Source organism: Phoenix dactylifera, chromosome 3 (genome assembly GCF_051530095.1).
Source record: "Phoenix dactylifera cultivar Ajwa chromosome 3, Ajwa_hap1_PhDact_Kaust_v1.1, whole genome shotgun sequence".
Classification (NCBI taxonomy): Eukaryota; Viridiplantae; Streptophyta; class Magnoliopsida; order Arecales; family Arecaceae; genus Phoenix; species Phoenix dactylifera.
This window is the reverse complement of record NC_143192.1, coordinates 46646099-46669783: the sequence shown is the minus strand read 5'-3', so window position 1 is coordinate 46669783 and position 23685 is coordinate 46646099. Positions and strand designations below refer to the sequence as shown.

Sequence of the window (23685 nt, the reverse complement as noted above, 5' to 3'; positions counted from 1 at the left end):
ATCCTTGCTAAATCTCGCGTTGCATTGCACATATTAACATAGTATTAATTTTTTATGGTAAAAAATAATTAAGGTAAGATTATGAAGACAAATGGATCTAAAAATGAGCATTAAATGCAACATTTTGGAGATAGAAATTACATAGGCTTAAGCACACCTAGGATTTACACTCATGAGTTAAGAAATATTTAAATGTATATATAATGGAGTCAAAATAAGTGAATAAGGTACGAAAGTGAGTTAGAGTATGAAATGTGGAGATGATTTCACAGCATTCTTTATGAGTCGTATGCCTTTTGCTAGATCCATTCCTTCATAATTTCAAAATAACTATTCAAAATAAAATTATCTCGTCTATCAATTTAAACTTGTTCATGGCATAATTGTATCACAATTCCAATATATGCAATAGTAAGTAGATTTTTGTATTGCATATATAGGTATTATACTAAATTAGTGTAATATACAAGAGGCAGATAAGTGTTTTGTGGATATATGGCCGTTCACCACACACTATATTGAAGCCAATAAATTCAACCATGGTCATTACAGTAAATTCAAAAATCTATAAGATTTGTAGTAATACACCGTAATTATTTTGCTCAAATAGATTGTGATCATAGCAAAAAAAGTTATTGTTTTATAATGTACACTGTTTCCAAAAATTTGATGGCTATGTCTATATGTAAAAGTTACTTCTTATATATATTATAACTTTAAAATGGTCGGCTATTTTGGAATTTCGGTATCAATATATTTGAAAATAAAATAAAGAACACTTTTAATGGATCAGGCTGGGATTCACATCACTACACTGGCGGGTCGCCCTATTTCGAGGCATATTCTGGGCTTTTCAAGTGGGCCGGACCCAATGGGCTCTTCAGACCGGCTGCATCCCCGCCCTTACACTATCCGCTCCTTCACCGGCAGTCGGAGATCAGGCATTTCGCGGTTGTCTTATCCTTATTACGCTGACAAGTGGCAAAGTATAATCAGAACCGTTGGTTCGGTCCAGGGAATGTCGGTAACAGTTGACCTACGCTCACGGTAAGGTATTCATATCCCTTCACGGCTCGACAGTCCACACCAACAGAGCTTTGAAGAGAGGTCCTTTCCGGCCTCGAACCCTCATCTCTCTCCACGAACGCGAACTCGAGACTCTCTCCAGCTCCCTCGACCCTCTTCGGCTGTTCAAGAACCCTCGCTCCCCCGACGGTCGCCTGAAACCCTCGCCCTTTCTTCCTCTTTCTCTCCAGAGAAAGAAGCCCTAGAAGGGCGTTTCTTTCTTCGCTGCCGCTATGCTTCCCTTCTCCGCCACCGTCTCCAGCCAGATCCGTCTCCTGCTTCAGAGCTTGAACGATTCCAACTTCGATTCGATCTTGCGCGAGCTCTGTCAGGTTTGTTAATCTCGATCTTTTATCTATCAATCTATAAAAAAAGTTCATCTTTTTGTAGTTTTGTTTCTTTTTTTGTAGCGGGATTTAAGAACCCTAGAGAGTTTTCATATTCCTCGGTTTTGTCTTGATCTCGTCTTCTGTTTGCGTGGAATTTGGATATGGGTTGCCCGGGGTTTCTTTCCTAGAGAACAATTATAAATATGTGATCTTTTCCCCATTGAGTGAAATGTATTATGCAGCGTAGAAACCCTGAATTCTGAAATTTGCTGCTGTCTATCTGTAACTTTGCTCTCCAAGTTTTTTTTCTTTTTTTTTTTTGGGGTGGGGGGGTGGGGGGGTGGGGGGGTAGGGGGAGGGTTGTGCTGGATGAAAAAGTGGAACGGAAGAAACCTGTTGGACTGGGGTTGTGGATCTCCGTCTTAGATGCTTCTTGGGGCGTTTCGTGGCTGGTATCGACCAAACATTAAGTCTTAAAAGCAAAAGAAGTACCCTAATTCTGGCTGGCTACGAGTGATCTGAGGTTCCCGTGGCAAGATTGTCTTTTTTTCTCTCTTTTTTGTGGTCATTGGCTGAAGATCCTTGCTGAACCGTTAGTATGACACTGTGAATAGACTACGATATCCATTCATCTTGTTTGCTATCGACTCTCTGAACCCGCCAAACCCCATGATAATTTTTCATCACCTTAACATGTCTTTAATTGGTCAGCCGATTGTTTCCTGATTTAGAATATCTCTAAGCTGTGAAATGCTCATAATACATCATTAGAATATGATTTTATTTGGAGAAATTGTCATTAGAAAATGACTGCTCCAAGTTTGGATGTTTCTCCCCTATTTAATGCAGGGGAAAAAGGTTACATGACAAGAGGGGTGGTTCTACATTTTATCAATCACACACGGGCTGGTTATGATTATTTTAAACACCTCTATGCTTTTACTTTTTATTTGTAATTGATCTGCCTGATAGCTTTAAAACCGATTCTGCTACCTCTTCCTCCTCCTCTTCGTCACATCACATAAAATTATAGTCTGAATATCACTTCACATACTGCTTCAATTGGAAATTCCAAGACTCTTGTTTCATCCTGTTGTTCTTGCAACCTCTATTGTCAATTATTGTATAGGTCCAATAAGTGTGCAATTTCACTGAAAGTTTGACTTTCTATTGGAGTCTCTTTCGGCAAGTGGGATCAAGTTACGCTGAAGCAAATATTGTGTTCGGAAATTGAGTTGACTAGCAACCATCATTTGTCTCTTGCAAGAACAATTTGTTGTGAAGGTCATTGCTAATATGTTCGTTATTGCAACTTAATTATTTTAACAGGTTATCTCTCTGAGTAACTTCTAAAAGTATCATGCATGATGATAGTATGGGGAAGTTGCATAATTAGAGTTTAGTGATCACATCATGGTCTGTAATAATAGAATTTATGTTTACCTTTTGAGGAATATATATTTTCTTAATCCTTGATGGGTAAGTATGTTTCCTCCGTTAGGTTGAAAAATCTTAATGCGGTCAGCGATACATACCCACCCCTATCCTATGTGTATTTCTTTTGGATGAGGAACTTATTTTTTGTAGAAGTACAGATTGTACTAGCCTAATGTCTTCTTTGCTGCTTACCAAGGTCTAGTATACTGATGCAACTTTTCCAATCCAATGTAAATTGGCCTTGTGAGACGTTATTTGTTAATGCTAGTCTCTCTCTCTCTCTCCAGCTTGCAGAATATGGAAGCGAAGGTGGCATTTTGTTGGTTCAAACTTGTTTAGACCAGGTGAAATTCAATGGTGAAGAGATTCAGAACCTGCAGCTGAAACGGGATCTTGTATCTGCCATTTTTAAGTTTTTGCTTGATAGACCAAATTTCAGCACAGTTTTTAGTGAAGCATTAAAAGGTACATCAATGAGTGAAGGTTTTCTAAAAGATCTTTCAAGTGCATTAAATCTTTCAGTAGCGGAGAAAGTTGGCATTGGACTTGCTCTGGCTGATTCTGAAATTCCAGATTTGAAAATTAGAGGTAACTTGTTTGCTTAATGCTTAGTATCTCACTGTCTTAGAGTGATAAGATAAGCTATGCAAGTCGCTCTCTATCTTTGAATGCTCGGCATGTTTTGTCCTCTTGCTTTCAATTAACAGTTCCATTTGATTTTTCTAGGGCAAAATTTCTGCATTGCTCAGATTGAGGAACTATGTGCAAATCCTACCTCCATTATATCTAATGAGCGAATTCAGGATATTGTTATGTTTCTCTATCAGTCCGAGGGTCTTTCAAAGCATGTAGATTGTTTTACCAAAATCTTATCTTTATTACAGCTCAAAGACAGCTCTTTCTTTCTGCCAACCACAATGCTTACAAATGACAACTCTTGGAGGTATTTATTTATTTATTTTTGTAAAGAGTTGATTATAACTGCAGTCTATGCTCACTGGCTCCATGTAGCAATATTAACAATTCAAGGGCTACTTTCCCCCAAATTCTCTTTGCAGGTATTTGGATCTATTCTCTGGATGCTCTGGCAATGATTTTGAGACTGTTTTAGCGGAGATAGAGAAGGAAATGAGCATGGCTGATGTTATGACAGAAGTGGGCTATGGTTGTACAATTGACACTTCACATTGCAAAGAGATGCTCTCTCTTTTTCAACCCCTCAATGATGTGACACTTTCTAAGCTACTTGGCGCAATTGCTTGTACTCATACTGGTCTTGAAGATGCCCAGAACACATACGCAACATTCTGCGCAGCTGTTGGTAGCACCTCAGCAAGTGATTCTTCATTGTTGAATTCATGGAATGTTGATGTCCTTGTAGATTCGATTAAGCAACTTGTGAGATAAATTCCCTCTTCTTTTCCCCTCTGATGTGATAGCTTTTGCTGTAATAAAATGGAGGAAGATTGTGATAACATTTATATGTTTTTCTGTTTCATGGCATATCAAATGCAGGCTCCAAAAACAAATTGGACAAGTGTCATGGAAAACCTAGATCACGAGGGCTTTAATGTTCCTGATGAGAAATCATTTTATCTTTTAATGTCTATATACACTAAAGCATGTGAGGTATTTATAAATTTCAAGCACTTCATTGTCGATCTAAAAGCCAATTGTCCTGACAATGTGTTCAACAAATGGAAATAAATCATGCAGGATCCATTTCCTCTCCAAGCTGTATGCGGGTCTGTCTGGAAGAATGCTGAAGGCCAATTATCTTTTTTAAAATATGCTGTGGCGGCACCACCTGATGTATTTTCATTTGCGCATTGTTCAAGACTACTGGTATTTTTTTTGGTTCTCTTCCATTTTTTTTAAATTTCAGAATGTATATAATCCTTGAGGCAATTAACATCCAAACTGTTCTTTCAGACATTTGCTGAGTCAGCATATCTGATGAAGAAACAAGGAAATCAGGCATGGTTTTGTCTAGATCTTTTGGAGGTTTTATGTCAACTTGCCGAAAGAGGCCATGCTAGTTCAGTTCGACTGATGCTTGAGCACCCTCTAACTTACTGTCCAGAGGTTTTACTTGTTGGAATTGGTCACATAAATGTAGGTTTTCTGTTTTTGAGTAATAATTTGTTCTATATCGCTTTTGATTAGTCGTAATTTGCAATAATAATTTCTTTTTGTAGCAATGTTTCAAATGAATAATGATTCATTTGTTTCTTCACAGACTGCATATAATCTCCTCCAGTATGAAGTATCTTCCACTGTATTTCCTGTGATATTAAAAGATTCTACAAAGATTGCCATCATCCATCATCTCTGGCGTGTTAATCCGAATCTTGTCCTTCGAGGATTTGTAGACACACATACTGATCCCAATAATCTACTAAAAATTCTGGACATTTGTCAGGAATTGAAGGTAATGTTGATGAAATTCTGATGGTAGCTCTCTATTTCTGAACCTCGTAAACTTAATTTCTGAGCTGGCATATATACATGGTTCTAAGTGCATCTTTTATATGATATTTTCATCAATTGTTCGCTGAATCCTTGTTTTCTTGTATGATATTCCTCTGCAAAATATGTTACTGCTAAATGAATATACATGCATAAACAAATATGTATTTGTATATCTGCATTTGTGCTTGGTGCATGCTTGGTTTGCTTTGCTTGTTAACGCAGGTTGATGTGCTTGTGATCTGTTTTCCTGATAATTGCTCTTTTGATTACAGATTTTGTCGCCAGTATTGGATGCAACCCCATTTCCATTCAGCATTAAATTGGCTGCAATTGCTTCTCGGAAGGAGCACATAAATCTTGAGAAATGGTTAAATGAGAATTTGAGTACATATAAAGATGCTTTCTGTGAGGTAATACAAATGTCCTTTCCCTCTAGTCCTTTCATAAGGATTGTATCATTCACTCTTCTCTGTTAAGGTAATTTAAAATTCTTTTGTAAGTATGGATGTTCAAACGTGCCAATGACTGGCTGTATTTCATATTCTCAGGAGTGCCTTAAGTTCTTAAAAGAAGTACTTGATGATGGGGCAAATGATGCTACGGATAGTTCTGTTCAACAACAACGTGCTGCTATTATGAATGTTTACCAAGAAACATGCTCTACATTCTTCAAGGTTTTGCAAAATTCATCTGTTGTTAATCACACAGATTGTGATAAATGTCTAGTTAATTATTTTCCTCTGCATGAGATTTTGCAGACAATTACTATGTGTCTCTTAATGTCAATATGCAGGTTCTTCAAGCCCATCCTGGGCAGCTTGTTTCTCACCAACTTTTTGAAGAAATAAAGAGGCTGCATGTTTCATCTAACCCAAAGATTCAGAGTGCTGTAACAGATGCAGCAGCTTCTGATGGAAGCTCAGAAGCTATAGAGGCAGAGGCAAACACTTACTTCCATCAAATGTTCTCAGGACAGTTGACCATTGATGCAATGGTTCAAATGCTTGCACGTTTTAAAGAATCATCTGATAAGAGGTGGGCTGACTTAATATTTAAAATGTTCGGTCATCTAGATCTTTTTATTTTTATTTCTGCGCTTATGTCAGATAATTTTCTGCCCTTTCAGGCATCCCTTACCTCCTCTGTCATTTAACTTTGTTTTCTCATGCCTTTATCTTTGAGCAAATACAAGCAGAAAGGAAAACGAATTATGGTCTTTTGTTACATTAACAAACCACATCATAGTTCATCCGTTCAAAGGCCACAAATTGATAACTTCATTTTCAAGTAGTTGCTCTATGTATTTATGATTGAGCAAATTCTAGAGCATATCACATAGCAAAAATCTCTTATAGGCTACATCTACTGCTCCATGTAATTGGATACTTCTCTATAGCAATTTTGAGATCATCACTGATGGGGATGGTTCTTAGGAACCTGGTCACCTAATGTAGCATGTCAATTGCACGCTGCATTGACATTTTGCATATTATTGTTATGCATCCCATGGAAACTTTTTGAATACTCTCCTTATTTGGGTCCACATTAAACTAGGCGGACATAAGTAGTTTGCAGTATCTAAGTATATCGCTTGAATACAATTGTTATCAACTAATTAAGTATTTCACCAAACAAATTGTCTAAGTGAACATATTCTTATCACACTTATGCATTGACCAGTCCAGACGTAAGCATGATATCAATGGCTTAAACCTCGGCCCAAGCCCGGGCTAGCTCGAACTGGGACTTAAAATTTTAAACCTGAACTTGGCCTGACCTCTAAGATCCGGGCCTGTGCTTGTTGTGGCTCGGCCGAACTGGTGCATGAGTCCATCCCCAGCTGTCTGAAATTAAGAGGAGTGCGATGATGCTCGAGTGTCAATGTAGGGGAGAGGGTAGGGAGAAAGTGTGTGGTTCTTGTGCTAGTAGGGGGTTGGAGTGAATGGTGAGAGAGAGAGAGAGAGAGAGAGAGAGAGGGGAGGAGATGGTGAGAGAGGAGAGACATGGTTGGTGGGAGTGGTCATTGCTCGATCGGTGGGGAGAGAGAGAGGAGAGGTGGGAGCGCCAGATGATGCCAGGGTAAATAAATGATGCCGGGGGGGGGGGGGGGGAGAGGAGGAAGAGGAGTACCTCAGGCATCCTCAAAATAGTGAATGGGTAGAGTTGGTGGATGGAATGCGTCTTCGAGTAGAGGAGGAGAGGAGAGGGAGAAAGAGAGAAGTTAGGGTTAGGGTTAGGGATTAGAATAGAATTCTGCACCTTCCCCAATTTCCTCCTTTTTCTTTTCTTTTTTAAGTTCAAAATATATATTTTGGGTCGGGTCAGGTTGGGTTAAAATTAGCTACGCCCAAGCTTGGCTTGAACTTTGTTGGGCCTGAAAAATTGAGGCCTGGCCCGACTCAATGGGCTGAAACTCCCAGCCCAAGCTTGGCAAAAATTGGGCTAGGCCTGCCTTGCTCATGTTTAATTCTCATACATGGTTGAATCTAGGGTTACTAAAATCAAGAGAACAATGACATGGAGAGAGTTGAAGTGTAGAATGAGCTAGGTCTTCCGAATCCTGTGCTTATCATTAAAGAGGTTCTTCTTGTTATCCCCATTGGATCCATGAAAAAGTTGAGAACAGATACTCAACTTATGGCTAATTGAGCATGTGCATATAATTATGACACTTATCTGGTTCAAGCTTTTTAGCAGTTTTATTAAATGTTATGGTGTCTGTTCAGGTACTGTAGGTTGAGAGGGCCATTAGAATATGCATTGGTCCTGATTAGTAGCCAGTAGATATTGCATTGCTGTCTACCATGTCTCCACATGATTATGATCTTGTGTTTGTGCACTATAACGGACTCACTTTGTTTAATATACTTGAGTAAAATGCTCCTATAGAACTTTTTATGCCAGGACTCCATAACCATGCCATTTAGCATACACAAAATGTCTTCGACCAATTATTTTGGACCAATGATTTTTCCATCTTACTGTTCTTTTAGTGATCTCTATTTAGTGTATAACCTTTAACTTTATCAATGGATGGTTTACATCCTTGCAATCTTGAACAATTCTCTGCAAGCATATCCCTAATTGTGCTACTTTTACATCTATGACGTACTGAAATATTGCCTTGTCTTTTCATAGTTCGATCCTAGGCACCCTTAAACCTTGAAAACTTGCCACTGTGACATTTATGTGCTTGTACCTTCTTTCTTGCAACAGACTGATTAATGATTCGGCCTTTAACTCTCTGATGGATACATGCATCGTAGTGCATCATAATTCTATAGTATGATGAAATATGAAATATTAGGATATTCTGTTTTAGCTTCCTCCATTATTCTCTGAAGAATTGCTGGAGTTGCTGCAGTACTTTTTGCATGCATTCTGGAATTCTATATAATTTAAGTAGCATATTTTCCTTCTCCCCCTTCCCCAAAATAAGGATCCATGAAAATGGGGATGAATACATCCAAAAAGCAGGATTAATTGATGACTGTGCTGTAAGATGTCAACAGAATTTCAGCACCAGGCATGGATGTGTGCCACAATTGTAGGGTATTGACCTTTTCCAGGATTTGACACAGTTTCATACCACTTGTTTTTTTTTTTAAATAAAAAAACTTCTCATTATTTTGGCATGGCATAGCATGGTCATTTACTGCACCAGCCAATGGCCTGCATGGCCATCACCACCGATTCTTAGATCGTTGCTCTCTATGGTGTTTAAGTTGAGAGGAACCTGGCAATTAGCTTTCTTTGTTGTGCAGTGCATGATGCATTTGACTCACATGGATTTGTGCTTGACTTGTTTAATGACTCTACAGGGAGCAGATGATATTTGATTGCATGATTGCAAATTTATTTGAAGAGTACAAGTTCTTCCCCAAGTATCCAGATAGGCAACTAAAAATAGCTGCTGTGCTTTTTGGTGAGCATTGATTATATTATTCTCAGCCATTGAATGTTTCGTTTTGCCATGTAACAATCTCCAAATTTTTCAGTGTTCATTTTAACTTTTGTTTTTATTTTGCTTATAATTAATTTCAACATCATTCTGTCTTAGGTAAATTTGAGTCCAAAATTTCACAAGGTTTAATTGGTAATTGGTAATTAGGGCCTGATGAGTATGGTCATATATCTTTTGAATAGACTATGATGGTCTTTTATTATTTTTCTGCATGGATTTATGTATCTACAGCCACATTTTGTATAAGACAATTTGTACCTAGAAATCTACAATCGGCCATCAAATGAATATTCATGGTAAACTGCAACAGTTGTAGGTGCAAGAGTTTGGGTACTTTTTGTTTGCTATTGTAATCAGCAAGTTTCTCAAAAGAAATAAACTATTATAATCGATAAACCAGATCCCTTTTTTTCTTTTCCATTTTCTTAGAATGGTGCTTTGCAATTGCAGCATTCTTTTTCCATGCCAAATAAATTTTTCTTTTCATTCATTTATATAAAATGAACAATTTTTTGCAATGTATTGGAATTGTTTACTACCTTGTGACTGGTGAGAGCCAGGAGAGGGGTGTATATGTAATGAGTAAACTCCACTTGCTACACTTACAATTATAATAAGTAAAACAAGCAGCAAAATGAATTCATGGACCTTCTTTGATTTATATATACCTGTATTTATTGTCACATTCCTCCTAAAATTATGTGATTACTAACTTAAAAAAGTGCTAAGTCTTTGTTGCTCGTGATTCCTTGTGTGGATTTTATATTGTCTTAGGTTCTCTTATAAAGCATCAACTTGTCACTCATCTCGCACTTGGTATTGCTTTGCGTGGAGTTCTTGATGCATTGCGTAAATCTGTTGATTCAAAGGTATGTAAAAATCTGTAGAGTACTTCCTCTAGTTTAGCCTTAAAATATGTATATCTACTACAACTCTGCTTGCTTGCAGATGTTTATGTTTGGTACCAAGGCCTTGGAGCAGTTCATGGATCGTTTGGTAGAATGGCCACAATACTGCAACCATATATTACAGATATCTCATTTGCGTGGAACACATGCTGAATTGGTTTCTGTCATTGAACGGGCACTTGCAAGAGTTTCGTCCAGTCAGTCAGAGTCAAATGGTGGTAACTCTCTGCCTACTGATCAGCAACAAGGTTCTGGACCAGCTTCTGTAGAAAGCATGGAGGTATGACTTGGAATATATTAATAACTTGGAGAGGTCATAATAACTCTCTGATCTGATTTATATTGTTTTATTTTTTTGCCATATAGAGAGGAACTGTGAAATGCAGTTATTTGGACACTAAATTTAACATCAACCATATTTTTTAATTTTTCGGTTGTTTTTTGCAGTTCTAAGTTTTCAGCTTGTATCTGCAGATGTATGAACATATAGGTTGTATAGAAAAAGGAAAAAAAAACATAGGTTGGAATGCTTGTAGATATTTTTGTAGAAACGAAGTGTCACATGACCTGCCTTTTACTGTGATGACTGCAAAGTTTAGAAAGTTCAAGTATTTAATAGTCGCTATGGTTATGCATTTTATTTAAATTGCTTATTATGACCACTCAAATTCATGTATCATTTGATATCTGAAATTATTGGATTTTAATTTCTTTTTAAAATGTCCCTTAGTGACTATAGTAGTCTGTTTTCTGCAGGCGTCTGAGGCATCATGGCAATTGATGGGATCAGCCTCCACGCAGTTGGGGCAGCAATATTCTTCTTTGCAGCTGCAACAGAGACATCAGGGATTTCTCGGTGACAGGCTTAAAGGCTCTACAACATCTGCTAATTATTCAAAGCCCCTTTTATCACATACTTCACAATCTGCAGTTGTTTCTGCACCTGTTGATTCTGTTGCTAATCAGAAGGTATCAGAAGTTCTGTTGGTGATTTCTAGCAGAAGTCTAGTTGTATCTGCCAATTTCCGGAAATGGAAACTGAAAAGCGATGTTGATTATTTTGCTTTTTATTCTATTGTAACCTTTTCTCTTCACTGTTTCTCCATGTATTATTATTAATATTTTTTTATAGGCAACTGTTCCCCAATCTTTGCAAACCACAATTTCCCATCATTCCACTGGAGTGACAACTGCTGTTTCATCGTCTCCTAGTTTTCTACGCGCTCGAAGTATTGCGCCTGCAGGTGAACTAAATGATGGATATCAACAACCATCTTTATTACCCCACCACCATCATCACCACCACCAGCACCATGCACATTTACCCAAAAAAATGGGGATTGCATTATGAATTTTGATATGTTTCACTTGTTTTAGGCATGCTTCGGCAACCTTCTTACAGCACAGGATTTGGGGCTGCCTTGAACATTGAAACACTTGTTGCAGCAGCTGAAAGAAGAGACACTCCAATAGAGGTTATTTGAGTTTTTATTATAGCTATATCATTGCTAGTTTCATATCGACCGCTTGTTCTGCTTCAGAGTTTAATTTTTTACTTGTTTCATGTCTTTGATTCAGGCTCCTGCACCAGAAGTTCAAGACAAAATATTATTCATGATAAATAACATTTCAGCTACAAATACAGATGCTAAAGCAAAGGAATTCAGTGAGGTTCTCAAAGAGCAGTACTATCCCTGGTTTGCACAGTATATGGTCATGAAAAGGTGAAAGTTAAAACGATGTGAAAATATTTAGTTGGAATGTCATCTGTTCACTTTGATTATTAATTTTTTTTATTTTACATATGTGTGTTAATGGAAATTTTGTTCACAGAGCAAGCATTGAACCAAATTTTCATGACTTGTATTTGAAGTTCTTAGACAAAGTTAACTCAAAATTACTTAATAAGGAAATCGTTAAAGCTACTTATGAGAACTGCAAGGTTCGTTACTTCCTTGGCTCATTCTGCTTTGTTTTCTTCGTGTCATTGTTGTGGAAATGTCTTGAATTTTTGCTCGAATAACTTTGATCTCCTGATTAATTTAGGTGCTGTTGAGATCGGATCTTATAAAATCAAGTTCAGAAGAACGTTCCTTGCTTAAAAATCTTGGTAGCTGGCTCGGGAAGTTCACAATTGGTAGGAATCAAGCGTTACGAGCCAAAGAAATAGATCCAAAAGTTTTAATAATACAGGTAACATGATAATGCTTTATTATCTCTGCTTTTATTTCTTTTTTCCTTATCAGATTTTGTTTGTGATGTTTAATTCATCCAATTCAGTTTACTTTTTCTTCCCCCCCTTCAAAGTGTTGCACCAGACATAAGGCTTAGGACAAATGAAGCACATTAGCTTTGACTTAGTTGAGTATTTTGAGAACAGCAGAATTTTAGTTTGTCCTACTTATGACAATGCTGTTCCTGTCATTTCTATCTTTGCAATAGAAAATAGAACTATTTTGGGGTTTCCAGTTGTTGGAGTTTCAAACTAGCTATTGTAGGCAGTTCTTTCCTGATGATGGTAGTCCTTAGGAAATTATTTTGTTGTTGAAGATTATATTTTCTTCTCTTTGTAGGGCTTATTTTTATTCTTAATCTTAGTCTTTTTATGGCTTTATCTGGTTAGGCATATGAAAAGGGATTGATGATTGCTGTGATTCCATTTACCTCTAAGGTGAGGCCATCTTCAATGGTTGATTTGTTCTTCAGCATGTTCATATGTTCTTCGTCATGCTAATACTTCAGAATGTATTGTAGATTCTGGAACCATGCCAGTCCAGTTTAGCATATCAACCTCCAAATCCATGGACTATGGGCATTCTTAGTTTACTTGCTGAGATATATAACCTGCCAAACCTCAAAATGAACTTAAAATTTGACATTGAGGTAATTACTCCTTTTCCCATCAATTTCTTCAAAATGACTATTTATGCTTATTTAATGCAAGATTGGTACCTTTTCAACTAATTTCCCCCCTTTTTTTTGGTGTTGCAGGTTTTATTTAAGAACCTGGGTGTGGACATGAAAGAAGTTAAACCAACTTCACTTCTTAAAGATAGGGTTCGTGAAGTGGAGGGGAATCCAGATTTTTCAAACAAGGATGTGACTATATCCCAGCCACCAGTCATTGCTGAAGCTAACACAGGAATTATGCAAACATTGAATCATGTTGAGATGCAACCTGATGTCAACAGTGCATCTCATCCAGCAAGTCATCCAAATGTATTGGCTCAGGTTGTGTTTTATTTGGTTTTAGCAGACGATATTGGCAGTGTAATATGTTCTATTACATTTACTCATTTGTTGACTGCAGTATACTTCTCCTGTCCATCTTGCTTCAAATACCATGGGGGAGGATGACAAAGTTGGAGGTCTAATGGTACCTGAACGTGTTCCGTCTGGTCAGGGACTAAGTCAAGTTACACCATCACCATCACCATTTTCTCTAAGTCAGGTTTTTTGTTTATTCCACTTCACTTGTTTCATTCTTCATAGATTAATTCTTTTATCAGTATTTAATTTCCATGTTTATGATATATTTTTTTATCTATGTTTTTCACAGCTTCTGACAATAATTCCAAATTCTGATTCTTATATTAATATCAATCCCAAGCTTAGTTCCATGGGTTCACAGTTGCAATTCCACAGGTTTCACTTCTAAAAATAGCTTCCTAACTTTGAGAATTGAATTGCCTTTTTGTTTTTCTCGTATTAAAAACTGATATTTGCAATTTGTACAGAATTATTCAAGTCGCTATGGATAGGGCCATCAGAGAAATTGTCTCTCCTGTCATTCAGCGCAGTGTTACAATTGCTAGTCGGACAACTAAAGAACTTGTTTTAAAGGTTCTTTCCCTCATTAATTATTGTCAGTAACTATTGTTATATTGCAACTCTACATTTTAACCTGAACTAGACTTTTTATTTCCAATTTGCCGTAATCATAGGACTATGCTATGGAGTCAGATGATGGTATTATATCTCGGGCAGCACATTTAATGGTTGGCACTTTAGCTGGAAGTTTAGCTCATGTCACTTGCAAGGTCTATTAACTCTCTCCATTGCTAGTTATTTGGCTTATATTAAAAGATACAAATTACATATATATGTGATATAGAGCTTTTCATGATAGCTTGTGGGGATCCTTTGGACTCTTTAATCCCCTTACAAATTTATGTTGTGGATATGCTGAAAACTTTTTGGTATGGGCTTTTGCCAGGAACCTCTTCGTGTAGCTCTGTCAAGTCACCTTCGAAGTCTACTTCAGGCCATAAATATTACTAGTGAACGTACGGAGCAGATTGTTCAGATTCTTACAACCGATCATCTAGATCTTGGCTGTGCAGTGATCGAAAATGTTGCATCAGAGAAGGTTGCTCTGTTTTTGTCTTTTTCTTTTTTGATTCTCTTTTTCTGTGCCATTATATTGGTGTTCAATTGATGACCTTCTAAATTACATTATGCACATCTTAAGTGTGCCCCTTATGACTTTCTAAATTACCTTATCCTTCCCCATTTTCCTAGCCAGCTTTACTGGGGCAAAGTTTAATCAAAATGCTGAACCTCACAAGTTTTTCACCAGATTTGGTCTATTGATCATCGGATGAATACTGGGTTAAAATGCAAGCAGACAAAAAATAATATGGGTGTCTTTGGTATAATATAAGATTCAGAGATTGTAGGATGGCCAGAAATGCTATTAAAGAATAAAATAAAAAAGTTTCTCTAATGAAAAGTTCAATTTTCTACCATTTTTGTTCACAAAATTGATTTCTATTCAGGTTGTCTGGTTGACATGAAAAAGATAACAGGTCTCAGATTTTGAAAATGCGGAATAAAGGGTTGTGGGCTAATGAGTTTTAAGCCTTCTATGTAAAAAACAGGAATCTCTTATTTTACAGGATGCTGGGGAATACTTATTCATATTATTTCATTTTCATTTGCTGGGATATCAAATAACTAAATTGCCTCCTCAATATAGCCAATTTCTGATTTCATAGTTCAATATACTATACTTTAATGTGGACTATGTGATCTCTTCCTAGTTCAATCTTGTATATCAGATAGCCTTTGCATCCTCTATATCACATATTTAATATTGCTAAGTGATTTATGCGTACCATTCACCTTTAACCTTTTGAGGCATGTATGTTGATGTCTAGTGGATTTTTGGCAGGCAGTGGAGTTGATTGATGGTGAGATAGCTCCCTCATTTGCTGCACTAAGAAAACAGAGGGACGCAGCTGGCTCTGCCTACTATGATGCTGGTACCTACGCTCAAGGTCCATTTGCACGTCTGCCAGAGGCACTTCGCCCTAAGCCTGGTCGACTATCCCTTGCCCAACAGCGAGTCTACGATGTAAAATAAAAAGGCGCTATTTACTATCAGTTATAGTGTTGTTTTGATTAGATTTGGTTAGCATGTGCTTTCTCTTTGTTGTGTGCAGGACTTTATCAAGAATATATGGCAAAATCAATCTGGTCAGAATTCAAGTGCTGTGCCTTCTGGTCCACCTGCTATGGCTAGTAGCTCAAGTAACTCTACCCTGCCTCGTGTTTATGCTTCGAGTTCAGCCTCGTTGAATTCTGGTGCCTTATCAACTTCACAAGTAGCTCCGTTCAGCTCGGTAGCCCAGCCCTTGGATCTGATTGCAGAAGAATCAGATCGTGGTTCAGCACAACTACTTAGGTCTGCTTTCGTCATCTTTTTTCGTGATGTGTATATTATCTTATATATATATATTCAGATCCACATATTGATTAATTAAGAGTTGATTATCATCTTTTTGACTTTTAGTGCCTCTCCAACTCATGTCGGGGTGAATGATATTGTTATCCAAAGTGGTGAAGCCAATTCTGTTGCGGCATCATTTCCTGCTGCTGCTAGTTCCTCTGATCTGCATATGGTAGAAACATCAACTGTTACCAAAGTCAGTAATTTTAATTATTGGCTTTAACCGCAATCAAAAGAATTTGAATCTGCATGCTGATGTGTGTGCTTAATCTGTTAAGGAACTGGGATCTGCAGTACCACCATCACCCACAAGTTCTGCTGCAGATCGACTGGGAACTGTATTACCTGAATCAATGTTGACTGCTGGAGATGCATTGGATAAATATCAACAAGTTGCACAAAAGGTATAAAACCCTGGCCTATGTTTCTTTTTATCATTGATTGTAATACTTTATTCTTGTCTTTATTGTAGCATTTGCTTCATGGATCTGAGTACCGTGTGGAATATGGTTCTTCAGCCTTTTGAGCCATTGAACTGACCTTCGAATGTCAGTCATAATAATATAATACCTTTATCCAAAAGTTGTAAGAATGAGACTTTTTTTTTGTTTTTTTGCTTTTTTATCATAAAGACATGCTATGAAAACTCTTCATTTTGCAAATACCTCATAGTAGAGGAAAATAAAAGGTGGAGGTGATTAAGGTCCTCTATTTTTTATAATGGTAGTTGAGACAGAGTATCACATATCATCCTGTTGTTGCCCAATTTCAAAATGCTAGTGCACTACTATGCTGGGTTATGGTTGACACCAGCATGGAAAGGCCCATACTTTGCATCTCTTAGAAGAGCATAGTAGTTTCATGAAAGACTCTTTGGATGGATGTAATAAATGTATTGGCATCTCTTCAAAGGCATGCTGCTTCAAAGCTAGAATATGTTTATTAAAGGTGATAAGCTTTTGGAGACTAATTTTGTTAATTCTCAAGCATATATTTTTCAGAATTTTCTATTGTAATAATGTTGGTTAGTATGCTGTTACCCTGTTCCTGGTAGTGTTGAAGTGAAGGGATTTGGAGGTTGTGAGCTGCAGCTTTCTTGGGATTTGTTGGGGCTAAAGTGCAATTTTCTTCTCTTTCTATTATTTTTAAGAGGTTGGGAGTCGTGCAAGGTGACATCATTTCCCCTCTATGTTTAGGTTTGTTGTTTAGAGTAAATAAAGAAAAACTATCATAACTTATGAAATTATCATGACCACGAATATTAGCTTCAGTGCTCTGGCTTCAAAACACATCACCTCCATCATGCATCTTTTTTTTTTTTTCTTAATGTTTTTTTGGGAAGGCTCTGTCTTGCATCTTTAATTGTGTAGTGTGTATTCTTCCTGGTTAGGTCATACCTTTCTGTAATCTGAAATACTTAATTCTAGATTGTTTTGAAAAAAGTCCAACTTTGCAGTTTTTTCTCCAGTTTCTTTACTTTAATTAGTTTTTTTTTTTTTTTTTTGCAGCTGGAAGCCTTGATTGCCAAAGATGCCAAAGATGCCAGAGATACTGATATTCAGGTCAGTTTATGCCTACCTCTTCCTGTCATTTCTGCTTCTCAAGCTGGATATCTTTCTACTATGCATGTGCATGTGCCTATCTATCTATTCAATCTATTCATCAATCTGCTACATATCTATCGTTTCACTCATTAGAAGTAATAAGAAGGTAAATACTAAGGGGATCATTTTGCTCAACCTTAAAATCATATTTATATGCAGGGAATTGTTGCTGAGGTTCCGGATATTATACTCAGATGTGTAAGCCGAGATGAGGCTGCATTGGCTGTTGCTCAGAAGGTGTGTCATCTTCTCCTATCCTGTTAAACATACTATGACTTTCTAGTATATATTGTTTTGGTAGTTTATGGTGGAAATATATTGTGATACAGGCTTTCAAAAGTTTATATGAGAATGCATCAAATGGTACCCATGTTGCCTCCTACCTAGCTATTCTTGCTGCCATACGAGATGTTTGCAAGCTTGTTGTCAAAGAACTGACGAGCTGGGTATGCGCTTTATGATTTATAAATGTTTTAAGGAAAACATTGCTCCCAGTATTTGTTGTAATTATCAAGAACAGTTTGATCAAAGGCCACATGTTAGTCTATTTATTTGTTCATTATTTATTTATTTATTTTTGTGGGATTAAATCCCTTTCTCACAGGTCTATTATCTGGTCAGTTTGTCTCCTTTATTTGACTATTACATATTTAGTTGGCCCAAGAATGTTTGCTTCTAGTTCCTCTTTTATCATAATTTCATTAGATGGTAAACATTTTGAATTTACTTGTTTCTGTAAACATGAAGCCAGAGATTGTTTTATCTCTTGTAAGTAACTAATTTATTTGAACATGCAACAATTAGTTGCATTGAAGTTATTTTATAGTTGTAACAGCTCCGTTATAAAAATATGTTCATCTTCCACTCAGTTGTTTCCTTAGTTTAGGTTCTTCAGTGTTAGTTTTAGTACAATATTCTCAACACAAGCCCGGTATCCAATGACACGCTCATTTGATATTATAGCTTCTGAAATGGAGTAACATCGACATGAGATTTTAACATACGAGCACGTGTTAAACTCTTTCAATTACATCATGTAGGCTTAAATGTGTCTTATGAGGAAAAGGATAAGTTTTTAAAGTGCACGAGTTACTTTTTCCCTGTTTCCTTAGAATCAACATAATTATCATTTGTTTGGATTGTAACAATAGGTTAGTCTGTTTTGTATCATGATGCATCTCATTGTAAGGCACAAAACAAGCTTCATCGCCATATTAAATGAAACTGTTTCATGTAATATAACTGAGATACTTGCTTGAGCTTGGCTATTATCTTATTGTAATATGAATTACATTAATATGCAGGTTTGTGCATTGCACGTGGGATTTTAAAATATGTAGTTAGTATCTCATGTAGTTATGTTGACTATACCACATTAAAAGTGCGAATTTGAAGCTATTTCTTGAAAGATTAAATAGTGTATTTCATTTCTAGAATTTACAAAAAACTTAATTTTCCAAAGAGAATAAACAAATTGCTACATTTTTATTAAAATAAAAAAAGCCCATTGGAGCATTATATGCACAAAACTATTAGCTGTAGAATTGCTTGAAGCTAGGGAGAAAATTCGTTGACATGAGATTGCACGGATGGGAACTGTGAGATGAGATGGGTGGGTATATGAGTGTTTATATGCGCATGCAACAGAATGAGGATTCTGAGCTGAGGTAAGTTGTAACACTCTCTCTGATAGTAAGAGGGAGGTAATCACCACGAGTGCCCTGTCTTACGAAACCATCTGCCGTAAAATTGGTTACGGTTTTATCAAGTGAGATTGTTTTTTTTCAGAGGGAAGGGGGGGAGGGGAGGGGAGCATGATGGAATATTCTGAACTCAGGATATGGCTGAGGGTGAAGTTGATACATGTTCCAAATGCACCTTTGGTATTGGTTACCATTTAATAAAGTCTTAGATGCCAGTTAAACTTGAAAACCAGAAGTCTCACTGATGCCCAGAGTTAAGTTGTAACAACCTCTTTGAGAGTGAGAGGGAGGTAATCACTGCCTGCTTTGTGAACTGTATGCCATAAAATTGGTTAAGGTTTTATCAGGTGATTTTTTTTTTTTTTTTTTTTTTTTGGGGGGGGGGGGTAGTAATGTGATGGAAATTAGGATTCTGAACTAAGGAGATGACTGAGGGTTTGACCTGTTCCAAATGTACCCTTTCAATTGATTACTGCTCAATAGATTTTCAATAAAGTTTTAGATGCCATTAAAACTCTCACTGATGCCTTTTAATATAAATTGATTATGCATCTTTTATTTTATTGTGGCGTTATTGATGTTCCAGCTACTCGTTTCAGCATGTATAATGTTTGATGTTTAGTTATTGTATTGATGAACTCAAATTCCTTTCAAGTTAGTCATTCATAGTGCTTTAGTTTGGTCAATGCAAGTTCATGCTGTTTGTTTCTCTACATGCTAAAATAATTTTGAGGAACATTGTTTCCAAACTTTATTTTTGATTATTTCTTTATTTTTTTTAACTTCTGCTTGTTTATCTTGTGGCTCTGGTTCTCTATTATGGTTACTCACTGCTGTTGATTATCCTGTTGCAGGTCATATATTCGGATGAGGAGCGGAAATTCAATAAAGAAATAACAATTGGTCTTATTCGGTCTGAGTTGCTAAATCTTGCTGAGTACAACGTCCACCTGGCAAAACTTATTGATGCGGGGAGGAATAGTATGTTGTAATTTCTCAGTTTTAGATCTTAGATATTATTTAGCTAGAGCTATGCCTTGTCACCTAGTTGGCTGTTGCACTCTCACAGGGAGGGTGAATTATGCCACACACCAGAGGAACTTTTCTTTATTCCTTTGAAAATTAGATTTTCTAGGGCTTTTGTCGGGTGTCTGAAGCATTGCTCGTTTAACTAATGAAACACTAACAACTTGCATTAATTTACAGAAGCTGCTACAGAATTTGCCATATCCCTAGTCCAAACATTGGTCGTTCAGGAACCTGGAGTCAGTGCGTCAGAACTGTACAATGTCATTGAAGTCTTGTCAAAAGTATGCATATTTTGCAATTGCTAGATGTTGCTACCATTATTTTATCAAGTATTTGTAGTTAATTAATATTTCAACTATCAGTTAGCGACGAGGCCAGGGTCACCAGAGTCATTGCAACAGCTAGTTGAGATTGCCCGGAATAATATGAACGCTGCACCTAACTTTACTGCCAGCGAGAAGGCCAGGCAGTCGAGGGATAATAAGAAGGTAAATACAAACTTCAATGGCCAATTTATCAAATATCTCGATTCTGTTTTTAGTATGCTCTACATAGCCTCATTTTCAGGACATAGCAATAACCTAATCTACTGTTCTGATTGCAACAGGTACTTTCTGGTCGCTCCTTGACAAACAGAGAGGAATATAATGCTAATGATCCTATAGTAGCAGATCCTGCTGGCTTTCGAGATCAGGTTTTTTGCAATATCCTTTTTAATGCATTCAGTTGATTATGATGTTATGCTGTAATTATGCACATGCACACGTATGCATGCACATGCATGTACATGTATATTGGTTGTATATATTTATATGCACACACTCACACTCTTTTGCATATACATATATCGGTTGTATATATATTGGTTTTTGGTGCATGCTGGAAGTATATGAAGAACTCACAAAATGATGCCCTTTTTCAACTGAGTTATGCTCAGGAAGCAAGTGCAAATTTACACTGCACTTATTAAAGAAATATCTTTCACAAGAAGTACATGAAATTAAAATGGGAATGAATGGTTGCAAGGTACTGGAATTTTCATATTGAACAGGTGATATTGGGCCTCAGTACTAAATTTCTTTTCTTTTTTTTTAAACTAAGCTTGCCTAGAAGAGCACTAGGAGGGGTTAGTTGGGATGTGTGACTGTAGTGTTCAAAACTTGACATTGACGCTTCAATCCAAATTTCTCTGCCAACACTATGTTTTTGTTAAATTTATTTTTAATTTAGAAACTACTGTAGATATTGGATGAAGACGAACTTTTTATAACACTTCATATCATGTTTATCACGGTATTGCCCTTTATCACTTAATTCTATGCGAATCACTGTTTTTTTTTGTTTTTTGTGTTGTGACTGCTGGGAATTTCTTGGTTTATTTTGTAGGTTGCTGTTCTCTTTAGTGATTGGTGTCGGATTTGTGAGCTTCCAGCTACAAATGATTCAGTGTATAGTCATTACATATCACAGTTGCAACAAAGTGGTTTGCTTAAGGGTGACGATATCACAGACCGGTTCTTCCGTATTCTGATGGTGATCTAGATTTTCTCATTTAGAGATCTATGCTAAATTTGTATTTCCTCTAGATGGTTAGGATGCTAATTTTATGGTATATTTCAGGAGCTTTCTGTTTCACATTGTGTACTTCCTGAGCAAGTCAGTGCTCCAGGCTCATTGTCACTTCAGTCAGCTCAGCAACTCCAACAAGTCCAGCAACTCTCCTACTTTTCCATTGATTCATATGCAAAGCTTGTGGTCCTAATAATGAAGGTAACTTGAACTTCTGTTACGTGCACGTCTATATATTTTTGAGGTTGCATTTGCAAAGACACATACTTAAATACATGTTTATGTGTTGTGTGTATGCATGTCTGTGCCTCTACTTTCTGTTTAGGAAATTTCAGTTGTATCTATAGGTAGAGCCAGGGATTGCTGTGCCTGAGATTTGTAAGAAATTTTATTTTGTATATTTATATCATATCTTGTTTCCTAAATCCATTATAATATTGAGATTTAGCTTCTATTTTTACGACAAGAGAGCTGCAATGAGATTTGAATTTTAAAACCTCAAATTGGAGTATGAAATGGGAAAGATTCTATCAAATCTTTTTAATTTGGTTAAATGTATTCATTAAGGTGCATGGCTTTGGAAGGAACCAAAAAATAGGGTGAAGAATGAGGGAGAGAGAACAAAGGGGAACTTCTTGTGCCACATGGCATGAGGAACTTCATGTGTGCATGGAATGGATATCCCCTGGGGTGACAGGGCTCAACACCTGATCCTTGTTCTTGATTGCCATGTTACATTTAGCCTGATGCAGTTAGCTTGTGCATTTAACACCTTACAAACGGTTAAGTCTGTTTTTCACACTCTTATGTGCAGACAAGGGTTAAACATAAAATGCCTATCAGCCAGGGATAATTTTTCCAGTCAACAAGGACCCAACATAAAATGGCAGTCGATCCAGTGGTTGGACCTAAAATTTCCCACTTATAAAAATTTCTCTGGTTACTTTTTTTTTTTGAAGGGAAAAACAACTTCCATTTTTTTAAAGTTATTATAAAAACAAGTTCTCATCAAAAAATTGTATAAACACAACCCTTGAAAAATTATAGGAAGTATGAAGATAATTTATTAAAAAGCATCAAAATTTAAGCTGCTTCTTATTATAGAGTTGAGCTTATTTTTCTCTTGTGCAAAAGTTATATGATTAGTCCCCATTTGAGTCTGTTGAATAATCGAAAGAGACTCTAAAATCCGAAAATGCATAATTGAATCATACTTCATTGATTCAAATACCATGTATTGGCATAACCTGGCTCCTTCTGGAACCAAGCATGACTCCACTACTTGTTGATCTTATTCTGAAATAATTTTTATTTTATTTATTCCTTACATGATGATTCAGTTTATCTAATTCTTTTACTTTTGTTTTCAGTTCTGTTCAGTGGATCAAGGATCCAGTAAAGCTATTCTTCTCCCGAAGGTTGAATTTCACACTTAATTTGATTCCTTTTGTCTTTTTTTTTGATTTACTGAGCATCATTATCATTACACTTTCTTCTCATTCTGTTTCATCAATAGATCCTATCTGTTACTGTAAGAGTCATCCAAAAAGATGCAGAAGAAAAGAAGCTGTCTTTCAACCCCAGGCCATACTTCAGGTTGTTTGTTAACTGGCTTTTGGACCTTGCTTCTCTAGATCCTGTCGTTGACAGTGCCAACTTTCAGGTATGTGATTTTAGTATAATCCATGATCATCTTTGTGCATTCTTATTTCTCTGATGTTGATCTTCTACTTTCAGGTGTTGACATCTTTTGCAAATGCTTTCCATGCTTTGCAACCCTTGAAGGTTCCTGGTTGGAGGTTCGGACGTTTGTTTTTCTATATCTTCCATTTAATGATTCATTCATCATGTGCATTATCCATATGGGCTCCTAT

The 23685-nt window shown here is 36.7% G+C and overlaps 1 protein-coding gene across 5 annotated transcripts in view; it reads left to right on the top strand.

Annotated features, from left to right (window-relative positions):
* The first annotated feature begins 1083 nt into the window (after positions 1-1083).
* The window catches only part of LOC103716554 (uncharacterized), a 32148-nt gene continuing 9546 nt past the window's right edge, over positions 1084-23685 (top strand). Inside the window, exons 1-44 of one of the 5 annotated variants that reach the window (XM_088718655.2) lie at positions 1084-1397; positions 3119-3419; positions 3558-3774; positions 3890-4229; positions 4347-4460; positions 4548-4676; positions 4764-4946; positions 5071-5262; positions 5576-5713; positions 5852-5977; positions 6097-6338; positions 9125-9228; positions 10042-10136; positions 10216-10455; positions 10932-11144; positions 11308-11419; positions 11553-11650; positions 11754-11899; positions 12009-12117; positions 12222-12368; positions 12799-12846; positions 12930-13058; positions 13167-13394; positions 13486-13626; positions 13735-13820; positions 13913-14018; positions 14120-14215; positions 14392-14544; positions 15349-15531; positions 15620-15861; positions 15970-16078; positions 16185-16310; positions 17415-17468; positions 17670-17747; positions 17840-17956; positions 20068-20194; positions 20420-20523; positions 20605-20730; positions 20850-20936; positions 21629-21775; positions 21863-22012; positions 23182-23229; positions 23328-23474; positions 23549-23610. In XM_088718655.2, coding sequence (XP_088574781.2) covers positions 1299-1397; positions 3119-3419; positions 3558-3774; positions 3890-4229; positions 4347-4460; positions 4548-4676; positions 4764-4946; positions 5071-5262; positions 5576-5713; positions 5852-5977; positions 6097-6338; positions 9125-9228; positions 10042-10136; positions 10216-10455; positions 10932-11144; positions 11308-11419; positions 11553-11650; positions 11754-11899; positions 12009-12117; positions 12222-12368; positions 12799-12846; positions 12930-13058; positions 13167-13394; positions 13486-13626; positions 13735-13820; positions 13913-14018; positions 14120-14215; positions 14392-14544; positions 15349-15531; positions 15620-15861; positions 15970-16078; positions 16185-16310; positions 17415-17468; positions 17670-17747; positions 17840-17956; positions 20068-20194; positions 20420-20523; positions 20605-20730; positions 20850-20936; positions 21629-21775; positions 21863-22012; positions 23182-23229; positions 23328-23474; positions 23549-23610 — 6239 coding nt within the window. In that variant the 5' untranslated portion in view covers positions 1084-1298. Of the gene's footprint in view, positions 1398-3118; positions 3420-3557; positions 3775-3889; positions 4230-4346; positions 4461-4547; positions 4677-4763; positions 4947-5070; positions 5263-5575; positions 5714-5851; positions 5978-6096; positions 6339-9124; positions 9229-10041; positions 10137-10215; positions 10456-10931; positions 11145-11307; positions 11420-11552; positions 11651-11753; positions 11900-12008; positions 12118-12221; positions 12369-12798; positions 12847-12929; positions 13059-13166; positions 13407-13485; positions 13627-13734; positions 13821-13890; positions 14019-14119; positions 14216-14391; positions 14545-15348; positions 15532-15619; positions 15862-15969; positions 16103-16184; positions 16311-17414; positions 17469-17669; positions 17748-17839; positions 17957-20067; positions 20195-20419; positions 20524-20604; positions 20731-20849; positions 20937-21628; positions 21776-21862; positions 22013-23181; positions 23230-23327; positions 23475-23548; positions 23611-23685 lie in introns of those variants that run through there. The other 4 variants (XM_008804594.6, XM_088718654.2, XM_008804593.6 and 1 more) reach the window with 4 other exon arrangements.